The 25,952-nt window shown below is 42.0% G+C and overlaps 1 protein-coding gene across 7 annotated transcripts in view; it reads right to left on the bottom strand.

Moving 5' to 3' along the window:
- Nucleotides 1-1,667: 1,667 nt before the first annotated feature.
- PHC3 (polyhomeotic homolog 3) overlaps nucleotides 1,668-25,952 on the bottom strand; it is a 58,055-nt gene continuing 33,770 nt past the window's right edge. For 5 of the 7 annotated variants that reach the window (XM_032225136.1, XM_032225139.1, XM_032225138.1 and 2 more), the window contains 7 exons: nucleotides 24,645-24,795; nucleotides 18,930-19,189; nucleotides 16,642-16,801; nucleotides 13,031-13,145; nucleotides 9,788-9,938; nucleotides 9,460-9,691; nucleotides 1,668-7,176 (listed from right to left, as the gene is read on the bottom strand). In XM_032225136.1, coding sequence (XP_032081027.1) covers nucleotides 7,022-7,176; nucleotides 9,460-9,691; nucleotides 9,788-9,938; nucleotides 13,031-13,145; nucleotides 16,642-16,801; nucleotides 18,930-19,189; nucleotides 24,645-24,795 — 1,224 coding nt within the window. In that variant the 3' untranslated portion in view covers nucleotides 1,668-7,021. Of the gene's footprint in view, nucleotides 7,177-9,459; nucleotides 9,692-9,787; nucleotides 9,939-13,030; nucleotides 13,146-16,641; nucleotides 16,802-18,929; nucleotides 19,190-24,644; nucleotides 24,796-25,952 lie in introns of those variants that run through there. The other 2 variants (XM_032225137.1, XM_032225140.1) reach the window with 2 other exon arrangements.

Raw genomic sequence — 25,952 nt, forward strand, 5'->3', positions numbered from 1 at the left:
GGTCCCTATATTCTTGTTTTATGAACAGAGAAAAGGGAATACAAAATACTAATTTTACAAAATCAGAGACAATAAACTTTTACAAACATTTAAGGTTACAGGTCAGTTGAACTTGTCCTCTTTCGCAGGGCACAGTTCTTAATAAACTTCATAAATTGGACAATCTTCAAAGTGGTTTAAATATTTATCAAATGAACCCTTATGAAAAAAACTATATTACAAAGGTACTCCAAAAGCATGAAATTTATCAAATGTTATGTAGATCAAACTTCTCTTAATATAAATAATAGCTGATTTTTCTTTCTTTCTTTCTTTCTTTCTTTAACCATCCAGATTCCAGATACAGATGCCCAGTTTTTTTATTAAGCTGGAAAATAGCTTTAGACCTTGATAACAAAATAAGGATATAATGAACCTGACTTGATAAATCATTGTTTGTAAGGGATGAGAAGAAGTTCACGGGCTCCTCTCTGCCTCCTCGAATTAAGTGCTTTTACTATCGTTTCTGAAACAGCTTATGTCTTAAATCACTAGCTGAAATCACAGAACTAAATGGTATTAAAAGGTAGGGGACAATTTATGGAACTCTTACATCTTACACTGCTGCCAAATTGAAGATGTGTGGACTTCAATTCCCAGAATTCCCCACACACAGCATGATGGCTGAGGAATTCTGGGCCCACACATCGTCAGGTTGACAGGGCTCAGAAACACTGTCTTACACGAAACCTTTTTAAGGCCTGTCATTATTGCAAGTCATTAGTCACGTATCATTTTACTTGTTAGACCCTCCAGGGCCATAACAAGAAAGTGCCTCCATCTTTCCTCTATCTAGTTTCTTTCCATGATTGCAACCATTATCAAGCTTGTCATGACTGACACAAAATAGTAACACATTCAGTAAGGAAAGCAAAAATACTTAGAAATATTTCAGAATAAGAAACGGCGAAATGCTGCGAAATTTTACAAAAGGAAACTATCATACAAATATTCTAGGAAGAACGTACAGTGAAGTCTCTGTTTAATACAGAGGTCTCCTGGCAGCTTTAAGCCTGGTGGATTTCAACTTTGTTGAACGAGATGAAGTCCGCCAGGCTTAAAGTTACCAAGGTTGGAGACCCCGGGTTTAATAGACTTCTATTTAATGGACTTTATATATAGCAGGCAAGATCCTAAATGGATGTGTGCCGCTCCCCAAATGCAGGTAGTCCTTGACTTACAATCACAATTGAGTCCAAAATTTGTGTTGTTAAGCAAGACATTTGTTAAGTGAGTTTTGCCCCACTTTACAACCTTTCTTGCCACAGTTGTTAAGTGCATCACTGCAGTTAAGTTAGTGCCAAGGTTGTTAAGTAAACCTGGCTTCCCCATTATGGACTTTGCTTGTAAAGAGGTCACAAAAAGGGATCAGATGACCTTGGGACACAGTAATTGTCATAAATATGAGTCAGTTGCCAAGTATCTGAATTTGATCATCGGACCATGGGGAAACCTTCGACGGTCGTTAAATGTGAAAACGGTCATAAGTCCCTTTTTCCAGTGCTGTTGTAATTTTGAATGGTCACTAACTGAATTGTTTGTAAGTCTGAGGACTACCTGCAATAGGAACAGTCCATTAAATCGAGGTCTTACTACCTTCTATTGTATAAGGTTTGCATTTTTGTGCAGTTAACTCTTATCAGGCTTATTTGCAAAGAAGATATTAAAGGATCTGTTTCTTTGTTTAAATATATATATATATATATGTACACAAGGATTTTCATTCTACAAGGAAAGTACACTTTAAAAACTGGTTTTCACAATCCTGTTCAAAAAGAGTGAAGCAATTGTAACCAGGATTTACTTTATCACAGGGATCCCCAGCTCCTGGGCTGTGATCCACTAATGGGCTGTGACCTATTTGGGATTGGGCTGCACAAGTGGCAGGGCTGCATGCGCAACTCAACTTGCACAAGCAGTGGGCCAGTGGGCACTCTTGCGCACGCTCGCTTGCCTGCTGCTTGTGCAAATTGGGCCAAGCTGTCCCACCTCTCACCGGCCCAGTTCCCCTCCCCCTCCAGCCGGACCACCAAACTGCAAAGGTTTATCTGCTTTATTGGGCCCCCTTTGGAAACACTGTACCCCATTCAAAATACACACTGCCTAGGTAGTCCTCAAGTTACAGCAGTCATGGTTCCTGCCTGTGAAGGTCGTCTAACACATGTTTTTGTAAATCAGGTTCGCCCTCATGACCAATTTTTTTAGGACCTTTTTTCTTTTGCGATGACTATTAAGCAGCTGCTGCACTTCAATGGCTGCCACGGTTGTTAAGCCACATTAATCATTAAGCGAAACACTGCTTGGTTTGGCTGGAAATGCCGGTTTTCAGCAAAATTACTGTAAAATGCAGTGATGGGACAGGGCGATACTGTAAATAGCGGTAAAAGTGCCCCATCCGATTGCACCCAAAATGCAATCATGGTCATGGGATACAGAAGGGATAACCTCACCATCAAAACTTCGAATCCAGATGGTGAAGTATCTCCAGGGAGATCTGTTGTAATGACCACTGCTAAGTGACTGGTTGTAAGTTGAGGACTGTCTGCAATGTATTCCTTTCCACGAAAAACTGCAGCCTGAAAAGAAGCCGCAGAAGCCGGGAAGTTTTCTATCTGTGCTCTGTTCAAGTCTATGAGATGCAGCTATGTTTGGCTTTAGTGGACAGGTGTTATGCCAGTCAGGGAAACTCATCTTTCCCCCCTCATCCCTTGCCATACTACTACAAGTAGTAAACAACACTACTATTATTTTCTAAATGGTCCCTGAACTATTACAAACAACTTTTCAGGGGATCCTAAGAACTAAAGTAGAATTAGAAAAACTAGCAACAGAATTCAGTGTCTTGTATACATTCAGACGTTTTTGTCGTGGGATGCAACAACTCGGATGAGGCAACTCTGATACAACAACCCTTGCGCCCCGGGAGATATTCTGCAGACACCTATAGCAACAGCCCCAATTTGCCAAAATAAAACAAAAATTACTAATGATCACTTGGTGCACTTTTTAGGGGGAGACTCTGCTGGCGAATCATGAAATGAACTTAAGAAATAGGACATTGCTAGAAAAAGAAGGGGGGAAAAATATCCCTCAGACAAAATCTTCTAAAATGTTCCCTCCTGCAATTAACCTCTTGCTTTTTATTTGACAAATTGCCTAAAGAAAATGGATAAACCTTCCAAATAAGGGCTCTCACTGTTGACTGTGTTCAGACAAGTCACAGGGAATTCAACTCGCACAATTATTTCCATGCAGCCTCCAACATCAGCACCCACGGAAATTGCAGTGAAAAATGCTCAAAGCAAACACAAAAGCATTCTAATTGGAGGCAATCCAAAAAGCTTTCTTCAAAACAAGTCCTTCCCAAGCAGGAAGCTGCCTAGACAGAGGACAGCACATTCTGCCCTTTTACTAACTCAGGGCTAAACTCTGCATGCAGGGGGAAATGGGACTGGAATTATTATTATTATTTTTTTAGCTACAAGACTATTCCCTCCCCATGGATGGCAAGCGGAGGGGGAAAGGATTGTATGCAAACACAGATAGTCCTTGACTTATGACCACAGCTGAGCCCCAAATTTGTGTTGCTCATCAAGACAATCATTAACTGCCAAATTTGTCATCTGTTATGACCTATTTGGACAAAGTTGTTAACTGGATGACTGCAGTGGTTAAACAGCAACATGGCTGTTAAATGAATCTGGCTTCCCCATTAATTTTGCTTTTCAGAAGGTTGCAAAAGGTCATCACGTGACCCCAAGACATTACAAGTGCCACAAATACATGCCGGTTACTTAGGGTCTGATGATCACATGACCATGGGGATATTGCGACAGTCGTAATGGTAAAAATGGGTCATAAGTCACTCCCCCCCCCCAGTGCCGTTGATGGTTTTAAGTTGAGGACGACCTGTGGGGTCCTCAGTAGCCTGACAATTCAATTTGACAAAAATGTTTACCACCTCCTCAACGCAAGAGGAAGGACCCATGCCTGTCAAATTATCCAGATTTAGATATGCCAATCACCCGGATAGTAATGCTTCGGTGTTCTTTCAGCAGTTATCTGCAATCTGTCAAATTCTTTTCCTGGGGATTAAGCTAGAACAAAATCTGTTTTTCCCCCCTCAGGACAGAATCCTTTGTGCTTCTCATCATATCCTGCATTCTTCAGAGAAACAATACTACTACTGACTACAGAAGAGTAATACCATAATCCTCTTTGTAAAATTACTGTAAAGGTTATAACATTGTGCAGCTAATGAAAATCAAGTGTGCATTTGGGTTAAAATATATAATACTTATCATACTACTATGAATATGAAATTGTGCTCTGCCGACAACTACAGAATATGCAAAAAAAAATTAAAATGCTGTAGCATTTACATATTTAAAATATAAACATTCAAAGAAAAGTCGCTCACAAAACTAAATCAACCCGATATTCAACTCAGTAAAATGTAAATCGTGTGCTAAAAGTGATTTATAAATCAGCATGTGTGTACTCTCTAATTTAGTCCTTTAGAGGACCCCACTCTTAAATTCTTTAAAGTGAATGGGACCAAAGTGGCTATTTTTGTTTGGAAGTTCAACAAATGGGGCCAAATTTGTAATTCTGCTTTGGCGTAAGTTCCCTTCACAAAGCTACCTTTATTTCCAATAGTTGCTCATAATCTTTGCTTGGCTGAAAACAAATTGTCAGATTTTTGCTACATAGCCACAAGGCCTTGCTGTATAAATAATGTAATCATAGTAAAAGTTGAGAATTGGAGAATAATGCAATAATATATTTGATCCCCACCCCACATGGACATGTTTTAACAATAGCAATTAATTTTCTTGTTATACAGATTGCTTTGAGCTTCCAATAACCTTCAATATTAATCTGTCAATATGTAAACAGCTAGGAATCCTTCTGAAAGTATTCCAAAATACCAGATATGGAATCAGTAAAATGCTGTTTAAGGCTTAAGTGCTCTTGCTAGCTCTAAATAACTGTCAATCAATCGAGGTAATAAGCATTTTTTCTAATAATTCTCTAATCAAATAAAGAAATTTTTTTTGAGATTTATAACTGTAATACTATTTATCACCAGGATGATACCCATATAGTTCTTAATGAGTGACCTTCTATCAGTCAGTGAAAGACGTGTGAGCAGAGTGATTATTTGCTCCCCATCCAGACTGATTTTGGGAAGTCTTCCAGTTTCACAATTTTAGGACCTCCAATAGGCAGGAAGGAAATAAATGAAAAATCACCCTTTATCTATTTTGAAAGATTCTTTCAGTGGAATAACCATAACCAGGTATCTTTGCTAGTACTGAGGAATTAACTACAGTAGCTTTCAAGTTCTTCCCAAGAAACAAATCTGTATTAATTGTATTATACTGAAGTCTACCTGTGTCAGAAATGAATACAGACCTTATGAGACCTTCTGGAAGATTTACATTCAATTATATAGAGGCTTCCCCTCACCTGGTCATCCCTAGTTAGGGCTGATGGGAACTGTAGTTCCCTGGAGAGTTCTGAATTGGAAGAAATCTGCTACAAGGAACTTCTTTTCTACCATAAAGGTCACCCTTCTCAAGTGTTATCTTACCCAAGAAAAATCATTGGTGTGCATGGCTGATCAAGCCCTATCATGGCAACAAGATCTTTTGGTTTATAGTGCAAAATATTAAGCAGACGCAGAGGGCAAACACCTGACCACTTGCTAATAATACTTTGGTGCCATTGATTTAGGATCCTCGTCACAGTGATGGTGACCAGTTTCTGCAGATAACACTGGGTTGTGAGAAAACGCTAAGAGCTGAAACCAATGTAATTTCAACCTGTGCTTCTTCCAATAACATCCCTAACAGCATTCAAGGAAGGAAGGAAGGAAGGAAGGAAGGAAGGAAGGAAGGAAGGAAGGAAGGAAGGAAGGAAGGAAGGCACAAAAGACAGATGGAAACAAAGCATGGTAGCCATTTTACTTCTTTAAAAACTACTCTAACAGAGCTGCACAATAGCATTCGGATGAAGAGGTGCCTCTACTCTAGGGATTGGACAGATGAGTGTCAACTCCTTTGGTCTACACGAACCAGCAGCAAAGGCAAAAAGACAGTAACATAATGCCCTCTTCAACACACAGCATCATACAAAGAGATAGTGTATGTGCTTTTGTTAACCGTGTCCTGCAGCTATACTGCTGCATGCATCATACTCACTATGAAGCTCCACCTAGTCATACCTCCCCATTGACTAAGGGGGGAATCTAAACATTGATGGGGGTTCTGCTTAAACTGGCAAGGAGGGCACATGTGATCTGTTAAGATCTAAGTGTCTATGGTAATGGTGGAAGGTTTGCGGGATTCCCAAAATATGACACATGTTTACAGAAAAGCTTCCACGCTTAAAGGAAATGGTATCGTGGTGGTTTGAGCTGTAGGATTAAGGGAGAAGAGAAGGTGAACTACAGGTTCTCTTCAAACCATAGGCTCAAGATTAACTGAAATCCAATGAGCACAATTAAATGCATAGCATTTTACCATAGTCAATGCTTCCACAAACTCTGTGGACTCTTCTGTTAATCCGTATTTGTAAAAGCTTTCTATAAAGGAAAAAAAAAGTGTATAGAAACATAATGTAAAACTGTAATCAAGGTTATATATTCAAAAGAAGCTTAATTATTGTAATTGCCTTTTTTTTTTTTTGGAATAAGCATCACCCATAACATTTTACATACAATTCTTAGAGCTTCCCACTGACTCTACCTCACTCAGGTTTTGACTAATTTTTTTTTTTTTAAAACCAGCACAGCTTATGCTTCCTGAATAGCTGGAAAGTTTTGAAAGTTCATATTAAAAATGTTCCTCCGACAGTTTTTATGTGGAAAAAAAAAGGCTTAGCAAAGCAAAGCAGTAATCATTGCATCGAACACTGAGATGTTGGCTTATTACTTTACAAGTCAATTTAAAACTGTGGTTTAAACCTTGGTTTTCCACTACAATTCCTTCAGAGAGTTGATCCGTGCACAGATTTTTAGTGCAGGTCCTAGCTTAATATTCATCGCACTCATGAGATGATCCTCTTTTAATAAGAGAAGAGCCTGCCCATCAATCTCTTGGGCTCGAAATTCATCAGCAATATCTTGACAACCTGCAATAGATAACAAACATTACTAAGAATGGAAGGCAGGGATGCCTTGAAATGAGGGACCAGAGGATATCCTTTATAACTGTGTCACCTGGGGCTTTTCAAGGTGGCGAGAAATTCTGGATAAGATCCCAAGAGATATTGGCGCAGAACCATTTTGCAACTTCCATCAAGAAGCACCAAGATATTATTTGGAATGTTTAGTAGCATTAGCACTTATATACCGCTTTATAGTGCTTGACAGCCCGTGTCTAAGCAGTTTACAGAGTCAACATATGGCTCCCAACCATACGGGTCCTCATTTTACTGATCTTGGAAGGATGGAAACTTAAGTAGAGGAAGGTGGGGAAATACTGACATATGTTTGTTTATATCATAACGTTTTATCTTCCTATTATATGCTATTAGATAGTGCACAGTACTGCAATGGAAATTTACTGCATTTTTTGGAGTATAAGATGCACCTCCCCCCCAAAGAGGCTGAAAATCTGGGTGCGTCTTATACATTGAATACAGCATGTTTTGCCTTCTGAAAAACCCACCCGCTTCACAAAAATAGACGTGGAGAGGATTTGGGAGGCCTGAAAAGTGCTCCTGGGGGCTGGGGGGAGGGCAAAACAAGCAAAAAACAGGCCATTTTTTGCTCATTTTTGCCCTTTCCAGCCCCCCAGAAACACTTTGCAGGCGCCTCAAACTCTCTGCATACCCCGTTTTTCACAAAAAATTGAGGCGTGCAGAGGGCTTGGGAGGTCTGGAGAGTGCACAAACTTAAAAAAAAAATTTACCTCTTCAAAATCTTGATGCGTCTTCACGAAAACAGGCCGTTTCTCCCCCCCCCCCCAAAAAAGGGGCATGAATAGTCCTTAGGAGGCTTGTAGAGTGCTCCGGGGGAGGGGGGGGAAGCTAGCAAAAAAAATGGCCTGTTTTTCGCATAAATGGGCCCATTTTTTGTCAAAAAAAGGTCATGGATAGCCCTTAGGAAGCTTATAGACTGCTCCTGGGGGCTGGGAGGGGGGAAAATTGAGCAAAAAATGGTCAGTTTTTTGCTCATTTCTGCCCTCCCCAGCCCCAGGAGCTCTCTGAAAACTTCCTATAAACTATGCATGGCCATTTTGGTGAATGGGGCGGTGTTCCAGGAGGCAAAAAATGCTATATTCAGTGTATAAGATGCACCCAGATTTTCAGCCCCTTTTTTGAGGGAAAAAGGTGCATCTTATACTCTGAAAAATACAGCATTTCCTGCTGATTATCAAACGCTGTAGATCTACCTAGTATTTACTTTAAAAAAATTCAGAACCTTGTGTGCTGCAAAGAAAACCACTAACCTCAGGAACAATGAATGCTTATATATAAATATAATATATACATTTCCTCTATACTTTTTCTTTTCCTTCTTATATTCTTCTTAGCTTGCATTAGTTTTTCATCTTTGTGCTTCTAAGCTTTAACAAAGAGTTTTGTTATTATAAATTATTAAATGAAAACGAACACCCTATATGAATGTGCAACCCCCATTAGGCTTCACATGGACCACGGACTCATTCTTTTAAAATAAAATGGTGTTGGAATACATTCCAGGATTTTTGATAGCCTTACTATATGGCAGATGAGTTATGACAGAATGCAGAAGATACAGACAGTCTGCCATCCTGTTATGTCACCTGTCACACATTCAAATTATTCTTGTGGAATCTGGGAAAAGAACCAGAAAAAGAGTTTTCACACACAAGCAAGTCTTCTCAAAATATTCTGAAAGTAAATTCTAGATATATCACATGCAATAGGCGGTGCATCCCAAAATTTCCCCAACGTTTTTGCAACGAAGTATGGACCTCATATACAGGTAGTCCTCGGCTTACAACAGTTCATTTAGTGAACTGTTACAACAGCCTTGAAAAAAGTGACTTATGACTGTTTTTTTCCACCAACACTTATGACTGCTATAGCACCCCCATGGACACATGATCAAAATTCAGATGCTTGGCCATTGACTTGTATTTATGGCGGTTGCAGTGTCTTGCGGTAGTGTGATCCCCTTTTGCGACCTCTTTTCAAGCAGAGCCAATGGGGAAGCCAGATTAATTTAACAACCGTGTTACTAACTTAGCAACTGCAGGGATTCACTTAACAACTGTGGCACGTAAATTGGGGCAAAATGCATTAAACAAACATTTCACTTAGCAACAAAAATTTTGGGCTCAAAGGCGGGTCATAAGTCGAGGACTACCCGTCTTCCCCTCCCAGCGAGCCTGTCTTCACAAATTGAAACAGATTTCTGCTGCGTACCAGGTAATGAGCGGATGAAGGCCCAGACATCTTCGACGGTCCACCCCGATGGGACCGACTGCATGGCTGGCGACAAATCCATGTTGTCGGCTGTTTTCCGAATTCTCAGTTCCCTAAGTTCCCGCTCCCTTTCTCTCTCGCTTTGCCTTCGCAGGCGAGTGGTCATGGCAACTGGCACGCTGTCTTCCTGAGAGGCCAAGTCTTCTTCTGCAGATGGATAAGTAATTGGTAGCTGGAAAATGCAGTACAGACAAACCACAGTATAACCATTTTCCTTTGCGACTCTTGTTAAAAGGACACCGTGGAGTTCAATTAGTATTCTACAGACCTGTCGAAGGAAGTGTTCCCTTGGAGCTCCATCAGAGCCACTGGGACGCCGCCCTCGCCGCCCAAGAGCTGGGTTATCTGGACTACGGCTCCAACGGCTGCTCTTGTCTGATGAATATAATCCAAATTTCTTACCACAGCTCACATTATACCTAGATGCAAATGACGAAACAGTATGCAATCATTATTATAATGCTTCTACAGTGAAAACCATCGAAAGTTTCAGTTGAAGTAAAACAGAACAATGAACCAGTGAAACGACTTGCCTCCTGAAGTTGTGAATGTTCCAACACTGGACGTTTTAAAGAAGAGATTGGACAACCATTTGTCTGAAATGGTATAGGGCCGGGATGACGAACCTGTGGCACGCTGAGCCATTTGTCAGGGCACGCGAGGCGTTGCCCTGTCAGCTGGCCAGCACTCATGCGCGTGCTGGCCAGCTGAGTTCAGCCGTTTTTAAAGCCATTTTTCGCCCTCCCCAGGCTCCAGGGGCTTTATAGGAGCCCGGGGAGGGCGAAAAGAGCCCCCCCACCCGGAGGCTTCAGGAGCTTCCCTAAAGCCTCTGGAGCGCAAAAAAAAAAATGGCCCTATGGGCAAACTGGAAGTTCAGGAAAGGACTTCCAGGTTGCTCGTATGGTCGGTTTAAGCCCTCCGGAGTCTTCAGGGAAGCCTCCTGAAGGTCCCTGAAGTCTCTGGAGGGATTAAACTGCCCCTATGAGCAAACCGGAAGTCCTGAAGGTTCCTGAAGCCTCCAGAGGGCTTAAACCGCCCCTATGAGCAAACCGGAAGTCCTTTTCTGAACTTCCAGTTTGCTTAAGTGACTTCCGGTTTGCTCATAGGGTCCTTTTCAGTCCTCTGGGGGCTTCGGGGAAGCCTTCTGAAGGTCCCTGAAGCCTCCGGAGGACCTCCGGAGGAGGCTGTTTTCGCCCTCCCCTGGCTCCCATAAAGCCTCTGGAGCCTGGGGAGGGCAAAGAAAGCATGCAAAAAATGGGGGGGAGAGCCTCTCATGTGCGCACGTGCACTGGGAGAGGGTCATGCGTTGCATTATGGGTGTGGCATGCCCACGCACAACCCCCCTGTGCTCCACCCCTTATGGCACGCAAGCCAAAAAAGGTTCGCCGTCGCTGGTATAGGGTTTCCTGCCTGAGCAGGGAGTTGGACTAGAAGACCTCCAAGACCCCGTCCAACTCTTCTATTCTATGTCAGGGTTCCAAGTAACACCCCAAATGAAAGAAACGTTGTAAAAGATGGCTTCCAGTCTGACATTGTATTGTGTTCTGTTCTGTTCTATTCTATTCTATTCTATTCTATTCTATTCTTGGAATTGAGGGTAGAGTCCCTTTAGTCTCATCACAAAAAGATGTTAAGATTCAGTGACTTGTAGTTCAAATTAATAATGTATGTTTCGATACTCTGGATGAAATACACACAGCCATGCATAAACTGGAAGTAATTTACACACTTCCTGTTATGGTTTTAAATGATGTAGTCACTTCATTGCAAAATATATTCATAAATTTTTTAAAAAGTAAAGATTTGATTTGAAATGTTTATATTAAGCACTCTGTGTGTGTGTACGCACGAGTGCATGCAGGCACACACACATTTCTTTTATAGCCTGAATTTTCCCCAAAGGTTCACTGTGGCTAATACAGTGTTTTTTTAATTTAATTTCATTCTTCCAATTCCCACCCATGAGATAGATTGGAATGAGAGAGAGGGATTGGTTCAAAAATCTGTTTGAGGACAAGCTAGAAACTGTATTTCTTCATTCCTCGTCTGTCCTTGGTGGAAATTTATCACTTTTGATTGTTTACATACTCTAACGATTCTTCAATGAGGAAGCTTTAGAATGTATCAACTGAATTTTACTACAATTTAAAAAGAGCTTTGTTTTTTCCTATTTAATATTGCTTAGGTTGAACAACCTGTTCCCTTTTTTGTTTTAATTGCTTTTGACGTACAAAGAATCATTTTTCCAAAGAACATGATCTCTATTTTCAACATATAATTGTTCTCTAAAGTTGTTTATGGTGTTAGAAGCTTCTGATTAAATACAATTGATTAAGAAACTTAAAAATCTGAAAGGACAGAAGAAAAAAAAATCTGAAAAAAGAAAAAAATGCATTTGAATGGACGAAAGTTTGTACATTCACCTCAGTAAAACTTTGGAGGCAGAAGCTTTATAGAAATTTATCGGCTTTATGAGCAGAAGAGTTATAGAAAGCGAGAGAGAGAGAGAGGGAAGGAGGGAAAGAGATTATTGAACTATTTTATATAATGTACACACACACACACATACATACATATACATATACATATACATATACCCAACCAATGCTGGGATTCAGTCAGTTGGCACCTATTTAGGAGAACCAGTTGTTAACTTTCTCAGCAGTTCGGAGAACCGGTTGTTGGAAAAAAATCTCCTTTGTTTTTTTCCACTTTACAGAGCTAATCCTGTAAGGAAACATTCTGGTGTTGTTTCTAGCCTAATCTTTATTGCCCTTCTTACAGAAACTGCCTCTCTGGTTAACCCTTATTAGATTGTAACAGAAGGTGAAGCGCCCATTGACGTGAGTGACGTTGAGTTGGCCATGCCCACCCAGTCACATGACTACCGAGCCACGCCTACCCAACTGGTCATTAGAGCAGAAAACTGGTTGTTAAATTATTTGAATCCCACCAGTGTACCCAACCATTTAATAACATATCCTTATGGATGAAACAAGCAAATCCTTTACTCAGAATCATCCCAGCGAGTACCTTTGTTTGAGACTCATCTGATTTAGTATCAGGGTTCTGAAGGATGCCCTAACTAAATCATGAGCCTTAAGCCAAGCTTCAAAAGAAATCCAATTATTTATTAGGAGCTTCATGTTGGCACGTTCCCAAGTGAAGCCAGGTCTGACCCCACGTAATTTACGGCCCCAATCATGACCCCCTCTTCCCAGGGTGTGTCATCAATCACATTCAACAACGGGCTGGTTGTAGAGATCACTCCCCTCCTGCCGCTATAATTAACCCTGGGATACAGCCTTGAGAGAGATAAGTTTGGAATGTGCATCTGTCTTTTGCTGCCAGTGCCGTTTTATCAGTCAGTCCCCCCCCCCCCCCCCGGCTACTTGAGAGCAGACCAGGGATCCTTTGCAAGTTGACATTTAATACATAAGAATTCGATTCCAAATCATGCACTGTATTCATGGCTTTTACAATCTCTAGAATGATAACTAGTGAAGAATACCTTTTAGCGCAGGACATGGTGCAGAACCGTTTTGACCTCAGGAACTTGTTCGCGTACCCCATTTTCCCACAAAATTCACACTTGAGAAGATCTGTCTCCATCTCATCCAGTCCCTCTAAAGGAAATAGCAGAATAACTGCAGTTAGTTTGTACCATTCCATTACAACAGAAGGGTTTGAAAGGCTCAAGTCTTGGCGAATTGTACGCCAAAATGATCTGGAGACTCTGAAAAGCTAGTGGTCACAAGGAAGGCCTTTCCTTATGACTGAACCTTCCTTGATTTAAAGATAAATCAAGAACATAGCATTAGTTCTGCCAGATTAAGATCAAATAATTAAAAAAAAATCTATCCATTGTGGACCATCTCACCCTAGGAACCACATACATCATTACAATTAACCTCATTAATTGTGAAAATATTCACAATTAACATTACAAATCAAAGATGGTTTTGTGCAATCAAACTATATGTCCAGCCTGCCTAGTTCCATTTTAAAAAATGTCAGCAGCTCACCATCAGAAATATAGGTGTTACTGAGTCTTTAATACTTAGTTAATGACAGGTATTACTTAATTAATGACACCCTAACAACCGTTGGAGCTTGCAATACCACTGAAGAAGTGGTGCTGACAACTGCTTCTCTAAATTCCAGCTGCTATAACGATCCCATGATCATTATTTGTGACCTTCCTTTCTAGCTTCTCACAAGTAAAATCAATGGAAAAGTCATGATCACAATGACATCCTTAACTCAGCAACCTACACAGTCCTCATTTAATGCTGGCAATCACTGACAATTGACATTGTTCAGCAAGAACGACCTGTAACTTCTTATTCAATAACCAAATTCTTTTAAACTGATCAGAGGTTTTAATACCAAGACCATCCATGTATAGAGCAATAGCAACAGCACTTAAACTTACCGGTATATATTGCTTTACAGTGCTTTACAACCCTCTCTAAGCGGTTTACAGAGTCAGCATATTGCCCCCAACAATCTGGGTCCTCATTTTACCAACCTTAGAAGGATGGAAGGCTGAGTCAACCTTGAGCCGGTGAGAGTTGAACTGCCAAACTGCCGGCAGTCAGGAATTAGTCTGCAGTACTACATTCTAATCCCTATACCACCATGGTATATGTTATTTGATTTTACTCTCTAGTGTCTAGTACACAAAAGCAGGTACATTGTATTGTTCTGTGTGTTATAGCTTGAAATTGTATGTCTTTTGATCCTGTAAAACCATATATATTTTAGCAATAATAAAAGAGTTCCTACATACGCAGGTTTACAAATGTCAGCATTCAAAACTACAGACCTGCATACATTTCTCGAGCGCAAGGCTCATTAAAAATAAGATTGATAACAACATGGCTTCTCCTCCAAATTAATAAATTTAGGACTAATGAAAGAGACATGGTATTTTCCAAGTAAATTCATATCTTTTTTTTTTTTTAAAAGCCCATAAGCAATATCTAATATCAATTTCCGTCACTGCTTAGTCATATGTCAATCAAGCCTCTGATTTTCATATAGTGAGGAAAAAAGCCTCCAATAGGTACCGTGTTTTCCCGAAAATAAGACAGGGTCTTATTTTCTTTTGCCTCCTGAAATAAGCCCTTGGCCTTATTTTCGGGGAGGTCTTATTATTTTTGAGGTGCAGGAGGCGGCGAGTGTGGGTCACCTCATGGCTGCTGCTGTGTTGCGATATTTTTAGCAATAGCAATAGCAATAGCAGTAGACTTATATACCGCTTCATAGGCCTTTCAGGCCTCTCTAAGCGGTTTACAGAGAGTCAGCATATTGCCCCCAACAATCTGGGTCCTCATTTTACCCACCTCGGAAGGATGGAAGGCTGAGTCAACCCTGAGCCGGTGAGATTTGAACCGCTGACCTGCTGATCTAGCAGTAGCCTGCAGTGCTGCATTTAACCACTGCGCCACCTTGGCTCTATATTTTGGGAGGAGGGCTTATTTTCAGGGGAGAGTTTATTTCAGCGCATGTGCTCAAAAGCCCGATTGGGCTTATTATCCGGGGAGGGCTTATTTTCAGGGAAACAGGGTAGTAATAACATGGTGGTGCAGGTAGTCCTCAGTTTACAATGGTTCCTTTAGTGACTGTTTGAAGTTACAACAGCACTGAAAAAAAGGGACTTATTTCTGTTTTTCCCGCATGCGACTGTTGCAGCCTCCCCGTGGTCATGTGATCAAAATTCTGATGCTTGGCAACTGACTCATATTTATGATGGTTGCAATGTCCCAAGGCCATGTGTTCCCCTTTTGCGACCCTCTAACAAAGTCAATGGAGGAGCCAGTTTCACTTAACAACCGAGTTATTAACTAAACATCAGCAGTGATTCACTTAACAATGGTGGCAAGAAAGAGGCAAATGTCTCACTTAACAACAGGAAGGTTGGGCTCAATTGTGGTTGTAAGTCGAGGACTACCTTTATTCCCTGAAAGAATGAATATTGCTTGCCCGCAGTAATAATAACAATATACATTTTAACCTATAAGGTAAAAGTAAATGTTCCCCTCGCACATATGTGCTAGTCTTTCACGATTCTAGGAGGCGGTGCTCATCTCCATTTCAAAGCCGAAGAGCCAGCACTGTCCGAAGACGTCTCTGTGGTCACGTGGCCGGCATGACTCAACGTCGAAGGCGCATGGAACACGGTTATCTTCCGACCAAAGGTGGTCCCTATTTTTCTATTTTTACATGCTTTCGAAATGCTAGGTTGGCAGGAGCTGGGACAAGTAACGGGAACTCACTCCATTACACGGCACTAGGGATTTGAACCGCCCAACTGCCGACCTTTCTGATCAACAAGCTCAGTGTCTTAGCCACTGAGCCACCGCGTCCCTATAAACTATATTAACCTATAAACATTTGAATTTTCCACCTTATTCTGTGAGGTGTAAATTGCCAGCCACTGTATTTAAATACACTGTTAATCTTCAATAAACCTTCGATGAGCTGAAGCATTCACAAGATTACCTCCAACAGGAATTTAACGATGGGATTCATGTGACTCATATACGCAGTCAATGCAAATTTTATTCCAATTTAGTTATAACAGTGCAGATGGGAATATACATCTTCTTCCAGAGCCTTTAAGTTAATCTAACATGAAAACCTAAAGCCAGGTACAGGACAGTGGTGGGTTCCGGATCCCGTTGCAATGGGCCGGCGTCCACATGAATGTGTGCGGCACCCGCACGCATCCTTACCTCCTGCGACGCTCCAGCTACTCGGCGGAGTGTTGCGCAGGCGCCATACACTCCATGCATGGAAGCGCCGAAGAGTTCAAATATAGGTAAGGAGTGCGGGTGGGCAGGTAGGCCCTCTGGAGCACTGTACCGGTACCCGGTGCTCCTGGCACGCACCGGTATGCCTGTACCGGGGCGTACCGGTTGTAGCCCACCCGTGATACAGGATGTTCCCTTGCAGTTTCAGCCCTGACACCTTACAGTTGATTGGTAACTTCCTTGCAACAAACTCTTTTAAGAATCTGGTATCCCAAAGGTGGGAAGGTCATTCTGGATGATATTTAAAGCTCCTGGGAAAATAAGAGGAATAAATATTCATATAGATTAAATGAAATAAAAAAACCTTCAGTAATTATGTCCTCCATCTCTGTGTCTGAGGAGTTGTCTGCATGTTTGGCATTGTTCTGAAGCTCCGGTTCAACACACATAACATTCACAACTTGCTCCTCCAATAAGAGTCTCTTTTTTGCAGGCTGGTCAGTCAGAAGAGATGAACAACTTACCTGTTAAGAGAGGAAGACAAAATCATTAACAAAAATAAATAAATGTTTGATTTCTCATATCAAGTGTCTGAAGAGTTCAGGGCTTTGCTGATTTGATAATCTAGCTACTGCTACAAGGACATACAGAGCCATAGATTAGATGCTTCTATCAATTTCAAAGACAGGCACCAGTATAGCCATTAGAGGGGTGGGGTGTCCAGAGGCTATGGGTGAACCACCAACATATGGAAGAAAATGTGAAATAAAATATGGAGATGTGAAGGGGGAAAAAATCAGTTTTTAATATGAAATAACCTTTGTTTGAATCTTCCATTTGTGGCTTTGTAATGAGATGCCACAGAAAAAGAAAAATGTTATCTTCAGGATACATCCTGAGTTACTGTTCTATTCTATTAAGAGGAAATGGGATTATAATCTGCTGTCTCTTTCCAGCCCTGACATGCACAGGAAAACAGACGGGGAAATATAACTTTTTGTTATGAAAGAGAAGAGCAACCAACTTTAGGATGAAGGGCCATAAGTTGAAAACACACATTTATATTTAGTTAGTTAGTTAGTGTGTGTGTGTTTCTGCGTGTGTCTGTGCATACTGGGATTTTCCATTTGCCTTTGGATGTGCAGCTCTTATGTGCAATTTTGCAAGCTGTGCTGAATGCTAACAGTACATTTAAATATATCAATACATTTAATAATAAAGGAATACAAATAATTGCATTTATGAAAGAGAAAAGTATTGAGCCTTAGTTGTGTTTAAAAGATGTCTTCAACAAAAAGGCAGGAGTCCATGCTTCCTGCCCAATGGAAAATGTCACCTTACTTCTACCCTGATGGCATCTTTGAGAAGCAACCTACCCCTGGGAAGGAACTGGTTTCCACTCAAAAAGACAATGGGAAGGACAAAGAAAAATCAACACAAGGAATCACACTTCTCAACCAAACACTTAATATTCCTCAGCTATAGATCTTGAACCCCCGCCTCCAGGATAAGTATTTTTAAAAAAATCTCTTAAGAAAAATAATTAAAAACAGATCAGTTTTAAATATAGTTTAAATGTAACTTTAGAGACATTGTTTGGTTTTTTTAAAATTCCCAATTCAAAATTATTGATGGACTAATCCCCGACATTTATCTCCAGGTTATGCTTTTTTCCCTTCCCCGAGTCAACATAATTTACAGGGATTTACAGGGAGCAAATACAATCATTACTAAGACTTATGGGCCCATCATAATTTTATTTATTAAAAATATTTAGCTACGCAGTTCACCAGAAGTGACTCTAGTGAGAATGCTGTTGATGTTGGGGAAAGGAGATTCGGTCATTTTGCTTTTATGTCAGTGGTGGGATACAACCGGTACGCCCCAGTACGGGCATACCGGTGGCTGCTGGGAGCACCAGGTATTGTTCCGGTACGGTGCTCCGGAGGGCCCACCCGCCCGCTTGTCTTCCTTACCGGTATTTGAGCTGATCGGAGCTTCCGCCCATGGAGCGTACGGCGCCTGTGCAACACTCCGCCGAGCAGCTGGAGCATCACGGACGGTAAGTACGCATGCGCATGCGGTGCATGCGCATGTAATGGACGAGTGGCCCCGTTGTACCGTACTGGTTGCACCGGGATTTGGAACCCACCACTGTTTTATGCTTATTCTTGATAACACTCAACACGTATTTTATGACCTCACATTAGTTCTCCATTTATGGTATACCCAACCACCCATGTGCTAAGTCTTACGTTACAAAATTTGGTGGGTAGGAACATGAACCTTTTTAGGGAGAGATTGTAGGAAGGATCTATGGTAGCAAATATTCTCAAAGCATCTGGTCCCACCTTTTCCAACCAACAAATCTGACTAAAAGGCATACATTTTTGTGAGTTTCCTGATCCTTTCCAGCAGAGGTCATTCTGATTGCAGTCACTAAAGTTCAGAACATTGTTGAGCAGAAAGCTTAAAACTTCACTGGCTTCATGAAGAACAGACAATAATGATTAATAAGACAATTAGTCTAAATTATTCAGAGTAACAAAGATTAAAGAAACAGAAGCCCCAAATAACCACAGCACATTGCCTTTTAAAAGGAAAATATCACACATACAAGGTGCAACGATGTATTTTTTTTTTTGCACTTACACTTACAGGAAATGGTTCTAAACCCTCTTGGATCACAAAACCCTCAATGACATGAGTCAGGATTTGTGGTTTAACGATAGCCTGTGGAAGTTTGTTTTCTATACTAGGGTTTCTATTGGACACTGATGCGCTGTGAGTCCTTGTTGCAATTGCTGGGAGCAAAAGAGGTGGCAGTGGAATAGAGGCATGCGAAGGGTCTGATGGTGATTTAATTACAGATGCGCTGACTGATGAGGCCATTGAAGAATGTCCCTCTTGTTCTGGAAAAAAAAGTAATGTATGTATTTTTAAATAACTCAAAATACCTTCATAATTATAGAAAGCAATACTTTCATTCACAACTTGGCTACTACAGAAGTCTCTTCCCATATTTATTGCATCAACTGACATGGAACTTTGGAAAATGAAGCAGATCTGCGGACCATATAGAACAGTGATGTCTAACCTTTTTGTTGTTGGGTGCCAAAAATGTGAGCGTGCATGCATAATAGTGTGCGCATGTGCCAGCACCAGAATGCAAAGCGTGTCTCCACATGTGCATGCACACACAAACCTACGCTCCCTCCCCCCACGTGGGCTGCACTGCTTGCCTCCAAGCTGAGGTTGGTATTGCCTCTGGGGGGGCTGGCGAAGGCCGCTTTTGCCCTCCCTAGGCTCCAGGAAAGCTTCCAGAGCCTGGGGAGGCTGAAAAACGGGCCCAACAGCCCTACCGAATTCCAGTAGGCCTGTTGGGTCTGTTTTTCGCCCTCCCCAGCTCTAGAGGCTTTCCTGAAGCCTGGGGAGGGTGGAAACGTCTCCCTTGGCCCTCTGGAAGTCCGAAAATCAGCTGGCATGTGCACTGGAGTTGACGGCTTGCGTGCCGGCAGATATCACTCCTCGTGCCACCTGTGGCATGTATATCATAGGTTCACCATCACGGATATAGAATTTCCACACATTTATTTCTTCTGGAGCAGGCAGACTGTGGTTCTGCTGGGGCTTTGCTGCCCTCATGAGGTTGATCGTATCTCTTGATTCCTCTTCATTTATCTGCTCCAGCAAATTTATTCACCCATTTGCAGCCACCCTTGTGTGTCTGGAAGATCCAACACCTAAATTAGACTTCTTTGACTCGCAAGGCCTGAGGAATGTAAAGCATTCTCTGTGATTCTACAGATTCTACAGTATCCAAGGCTCTGGTTTCGGACTAAAAGAACTCTATGGTTGTTGGGGCTTTGCAAAAGAGATCTTCAAGAAATCAGAAAATGACCAGTGGCTTCAAGATTGACAAGCTAGTAAGGCCAATGGATAAAGAGCAGATTGGTTTTATCCTCTTTCTTCTCGTAATCTCAGTTGCAACAAGGCTCCCCATATGAATGTATTCTTGAAAATGTCCAGCCTACCATCAAACCCCTGTATACAGCCCATGTGGCCAATAAAGTTTCTGCACAAGGAATAACTCACGTAGTAATTCCCAGCTGTCCACTATTATCTACTGCTCTTCTGAGGTTTGCAGACAGCTTAAGTGAAACAGTTTGCGGCTCAACTATGTTTGTTAACCTGCATGGCTTTTTTCCTCCTTGTAACTTATCGTATTTTTCAGAGTATAAGACACTCCAAAGTATAGGATGCACCTAGCTTTTGGGGAGGAAAACAAGTAAAAAAAATCTGCCTCTTTGCAGCAAACAGCTCTTTTCAGTTTCAGTGGCCTCCCAACGATCAGCTGTTTCAGGCTGCAGGGATTGCCATAGCCTATTGCCGCCTCCATGCGTCCCATTTTCGGCCTCTGCATGCCCCATTTTCTGCCCATTCCAGGTGGTGGGAATCGGAATGGGCGGAAAATGAGATGCTCAGAGGCCAAAAATAGGATGCGGAGACTGAAAATGGGGTGCACGAAGTGGCAATAGGCAATGGCAATCCCTGCAGCCTGAAACAGCTGATGGTCAGGAGGCCGATCCAATCAACAATCAGCTGCTTGTGCTAATCAAACTGTGCTGAAGCTGAAACAGGCTGTTTTCTGTTTGCTGGAAGGAGGCAAATTACTGGGAGGCAGAGGCCAAAGGGTGGGGGCCGGCAGGTAGGCAGGGCTACATTCAGTGTAAAAGACACACCCAAATTTTCACCCTCTTTTAGGGGGGAAATGTTTCTTATACTCCGTAAAATATGGTAATTATTCCTTGTGTTGCATTCTAAAATAACAGTTCTTGCCTTTCTTTCCTCTGACATTTCTCTCAATAAAGAATATTTGTAACTCGGGGCTGAAATGAGGGGTACTTGGTGATCTCTGAGCTTGGTTGTTTTCTTGCAGATGTTTCATTACCCAAACTAGGTAACATCAACAGTGCTTTTGTCTGAATGTTACCTAGTTTCAGTAAGGAAACATCTGCAAGAAAACAACCAAGCTCAGCACCAGGGCCCCCTCTGATATCTCATCAGGTATATGAGGAGAACCACTGTGTCCCTTTTTAGTCTTCTCTTCTCAAAGCTGACCATTCCCAGCCCCTTTTCTTTTTCTCCCTTCATAGGACTTCACTTCTAGTTCTCTGGTTAGCCCGTCTTTATCTGATGCTGTTCTAATTTGCCTGGATCCTGCTTCAATTTTAATGTTATGCAATTGCCCTGTGCAAATAAATGCAACAATGGGAGGTAACCAGATGAATCAGTGGACTAAAATGGGGGGGGGGGGGGGGGTTGAAATGCAATGTTCATTGTGGGGATTTAGCATGCAATGATGAACACAATAGAGACACCATATATTTATTGACCAACACCTGGTTTGCAGATGATCAGATTTTTGTAGCTCTAAAAAGTTTTGAAGTTTCAGTTTCCTAATGGTTCCCTTTTATCAAGTAGGGAAAAACCCACCTTGGGCAATATATATAGCCTCATTATTTTCTCTAATTCCTACAGCTCAGCAACACCCACTGTCAGTTAAAAAGTAAAGGTTCCCCTCGCACATATGTGCTACTCATTCCTGACTCTAGGGGGCGGTGCTCATCTCCATTTCAAACCCAAAGAGCCAGCTCTGTCTGAAGTCTCCGTGAACATATGCCCGGCATGACTGATAGCCAAAGGCGCACGGAACGCTATTACCTACTATTCTTACTTCTTACCTTCTATTTTTCTATTTGCATTTTTACATGCTTTTGAACTGCTAGGTTGGCAGAAGCTGGGACAAATAACGGGAGCTCACTCTGTTATGCGGTGTAAGGGATTCGAATCGCCAAACTGCTGACCTTTCTGATCCACTAATCCCTTTAGCCCCCACATACTTGTTCACATAATACAACCGTATTTTTCGGAGTATAAGACGCTCTGAATTATAAGACGCACCTAGCTTTTGGGGAGGAAAACAAGGGGAAAAAAATCTGCTTCTGCCTCCTAGCAATTTGCCTCCTTGCAACAAACAGAAAACAGTACAGACAATATACATTGTTTGTAGTGTTAAATTTCAAACTATACTTGTACAGATGCTATTAAAATTGATGTGCTTTCTGGAAGCTTGCTTATTAGTAGTAGTAGTATAATCTTTATTGTCATTATACTTAAATACAACGAAATTGGTTATTCTCTGCTATTTAAAAGAAGATACAATAACACTGGGCCTCTTCAGATCAAGCATTTATTTTAAAAAGCTTCTTCATTTTGTTAAGCTGCCTAGAACAATAATAAAGCAATCTGTAAAAAATAAGTCTAATAATTTGAACATTCTATAAGCATTTACAGTTATTGACTTACCTTCTTGCAGCAAACAGCAAACAACCAGATTAGCACAAGAAAAAAATCTGCTTCTGCCTCATGGAGTTTCACTTTCAGTTTAAGGTGCCTCCCATCATCAGCTGGTTCAGGCTGCAGGGATTGCTTTGGCCTATTGCAGCCTTCACAAACCCCGTTTTCCCCGTTTGCTGCAAGGAGGTAAATTGCTGGGAGGCAGAGGCCAAAGGGTGGGGGACAGTGGGGCTACATTCAGTGTATAAGACACACCCAAATTTTCACCCTCTTTTAGGTGGGAAAAAGGTGTGTCTTATACTCCGAAAAATACGGTAGCTCTCTCCATTGCTTCCAATATTTTTGAGCTGCCTAAGCTTGAGGTGTCAAGATGAAGAGAGATCAGTTGATGACATTCCTCCTCTTCTTTCTGCCTTGCACCAAGGGTGACTTTATGTTTTTAAGACAAGGCAATCCAATCTATGAGCTTCCACATTCTTGCTTTCAATTTACAACAAAGTCTGATTTTCAAATTGCCTTCAGCAGTACTGCACAGCCCTTAGAACTTAAAGATGATACCATGTTTCCCCGAAAATACGACCTTCCTGAAACTAAAGCTTGTCACATTTTTTGTGGGCAAAAATATAAGCCCACCCCCCGAAAATCAGCCCCTTGGACAATCCCCCCCTCCGGCCAGGCAGAGCACCACTCACCGACCTAGCGGTATCCCGAAGGTGCCAAGCCGCAGGAACAAGGTGGGGAGCAAAGGCGCTCGCGTTGCTTGGTGCTTTCGGGGTACTGCTAGGTTGGTCAGCGGCGCTGTGCCCAGCTGAAGAGGGGGGGCTGCTGGGCAGCTGCTCTCTTGTGAGCGGGCTCCCGAAGAGCCGGGCACAGCCTCAGGATCGAATGGCTGTGTTGTGCTGTCGCAGCAGCAACACAGCAGCCATGAGGTGTCCACGCTTGTGAGCAGCTGCCCAGCAACCCCCTTTCCAGCTGGACACAGCGCTGCTGACCAACCTAGCAGTACCCCGAAAGCACCTGACTCTGCAGAGTTAGCCAAGGACATCGTGAACCTGCGAGTTGCACGAGTGGGGAGCGGAAAAGCTGCTTGCGCAACTCCCCCCCTCTCCAGCCATGCAGAGCTCCATTCACTCACCTAGGGGCATTCTGAAGGCGCCGAGCTGCAGGAGGCGGAGGGCGGCGAACAGGTGCTCACGTTGCTTGGTGCCTTCCGGGTACCACTAGATTGGTCAGCGGCGCTCTGCCCGGCTGGAAAAGGAGTTTGCCGGGCGGCTGCTCGTGAGCGTGGCCACCTCATGACTGCTGTGTTGCTGCTGCGACAGTGCAACACAGCCATTCGACCCTGAGGCTGTGCCCGGCTCTTCGGGAGCCCGGTCGCAAGGGAGCAGCCACCCGGCAACTCAAAAACAATAAGCCCTCCCCTTTAATAAGCCCAAGGCCGTATTTCGTGGGTCTAAAAAATATAAGAACTTGTCATATTTTCGGGGAAACACGGTATGTCTATAGAGATTCTCAGTCTTCCAGGTCATGGTTGTCCCCAAGGTGTTTTTTTTAAAGAGGCAACTGGACTTTCTGGTTTTTCCTTGAAGACGTTTCACTTCTCATCCAAGAAGCTTCTTCAGCTCTGACTGGATGGTGGGGAATGGAAGGATTTATACTCCTTGCAGACAGCTGGTCATTTGCATCCTTTTAGCAAGTCGCTAAGGCCACCTGGAGGGTTATGTGTGTCATCCAGGGTCACCTGAGTGGTGCAAATGGGTGTGGGGCCTGTTGAAAGGGCTGTGTTGTAGACTGGAGATAGATGATGTTGTATCCCTCCTTCTCTGTTGAGGGCTGTTCAATTTTGACATAGATGGCCTCTTTAACACAGTCCTTTCAACAGTTCCAAGAAGGCTCCACACTTGAAAAAAAGCACCTTTGGGACTTACAGGTGATGCCATGAAACAAGACATCTGAGCCAGAAACTGGGCTCGGTTACAATACCACAATGTGTGTTCTTTTTCTCACCTGCAAAAGCGTCTTCGTAAGAAAGCTCTTCGCGGCTTCTTAAAGTTATAGCTGGTGGTGACAGCGTTGGTGGGGTGGGAGTCCTAACCATGCGAACACCATCTGAGTCCTCAGGCATCTCATCTTCACAGACATCTTCCTCCTGGTAAAGCTGCATTGAACAAATCAACCCTCTTTAGAGTCAAGCTTTGTGGGTATTTTGTTAACCATTTGAAAAATTATTTGCAACTACTGTCAGTTTGTTTATTAAAATCAATTCTCAAGAAATGTTAAATTAATTTTTTAAAGGCAAAACCTTAAAAACAGATCATATAGCAGGCTAAATGAATTAGATTGAATCAAATTAAATACTCAAACTATTTACAATAGAACAAATATATACCGTATTTTTCGGAGTATAAGACACACCTTTTTCCCTCTAAAAACAGGCTGAAAATCTGGGTGTGTCTTATACACTGAATACAGCATTTTTTGCCTCCTGAAACCCCACCTCCTTCACCAAAATGGTTGTGCAGAGCCTGTAAGAGGCTTTCAGAGTGTTCCTGGAGGCTGGGGAGGGCAGAAACAAGGAAAAACGGGATGTTTTTTCTTCAATTCCCCCCTGCCCCCAGGAGCACCCTATAAGCTTCCTAAAGGCTATTCATGCCCTTTTTTTTTGACAAAAAAACAGTTCCGTTTTTGCGAAAAATGGGCTGTTTTTGGGAGGTTTGCAGTTTGCCTCTTCAAAACCTTGGTTCGTCTTATATTCCAAAAAATAAGGTATGTGTATGTGTACGTAAGTACACACACACACACACACACACAAGAAATTAATTTAGAAGATGTTTTTGCTGTGAACCTGTCTTGCCTAAACTTGTTTCTTGGGATAAACAAATCAATCAGAAATCTGACACTGTTTTTTTAAAATTAGCTACTTTAAGTGGAATTATTTATTATCCCTTCATTTTTTTATGTGTGAACCATCCACAGAATCCTGGTAACTCGGTGGATAGAAATATATCAGTAAAGAAAAACTATGAACACGGAATATAAACTCATATTTCTGTAAAGAGAAAATGCCTAAAACTTTTCAAATTGGGAATCATCCCTGATAAAATCCATTGACATTTTAGGAGGTAAATACAGGCAAAATTAATTATGGCATCATCAATTACCTCTCAAGCAAACAAGTGCTTACAAAATTTCATTAGAGCTTTGCAAAGCATTGGTAAGGGGGCATTGCCAAGCACACTGGGCAGGCAAAGCCCCTCTCCCTCCAAGCATTAAAATAGCCACTCTCTTCAGAAGGCTCAGCACAGCTAAAACAAT

The sequence above is a fragment of the Thamnophis elegans genome, chromosome 10 (genome assembly GCF_009769535.1).
Source record: "Thamnophis elegans isolate rThaEle1 chromosome 10, rThaEle1.pri, whole genome shotgun sequence".
In the NCBI taxonomy this organism is placed as follows: domain Eukaryota; kingdom Metazoa; phylum Chordata; class Lepidosauria; order Squamata; family Colubridae; genus Thamnophis; species Thamnophis elegans.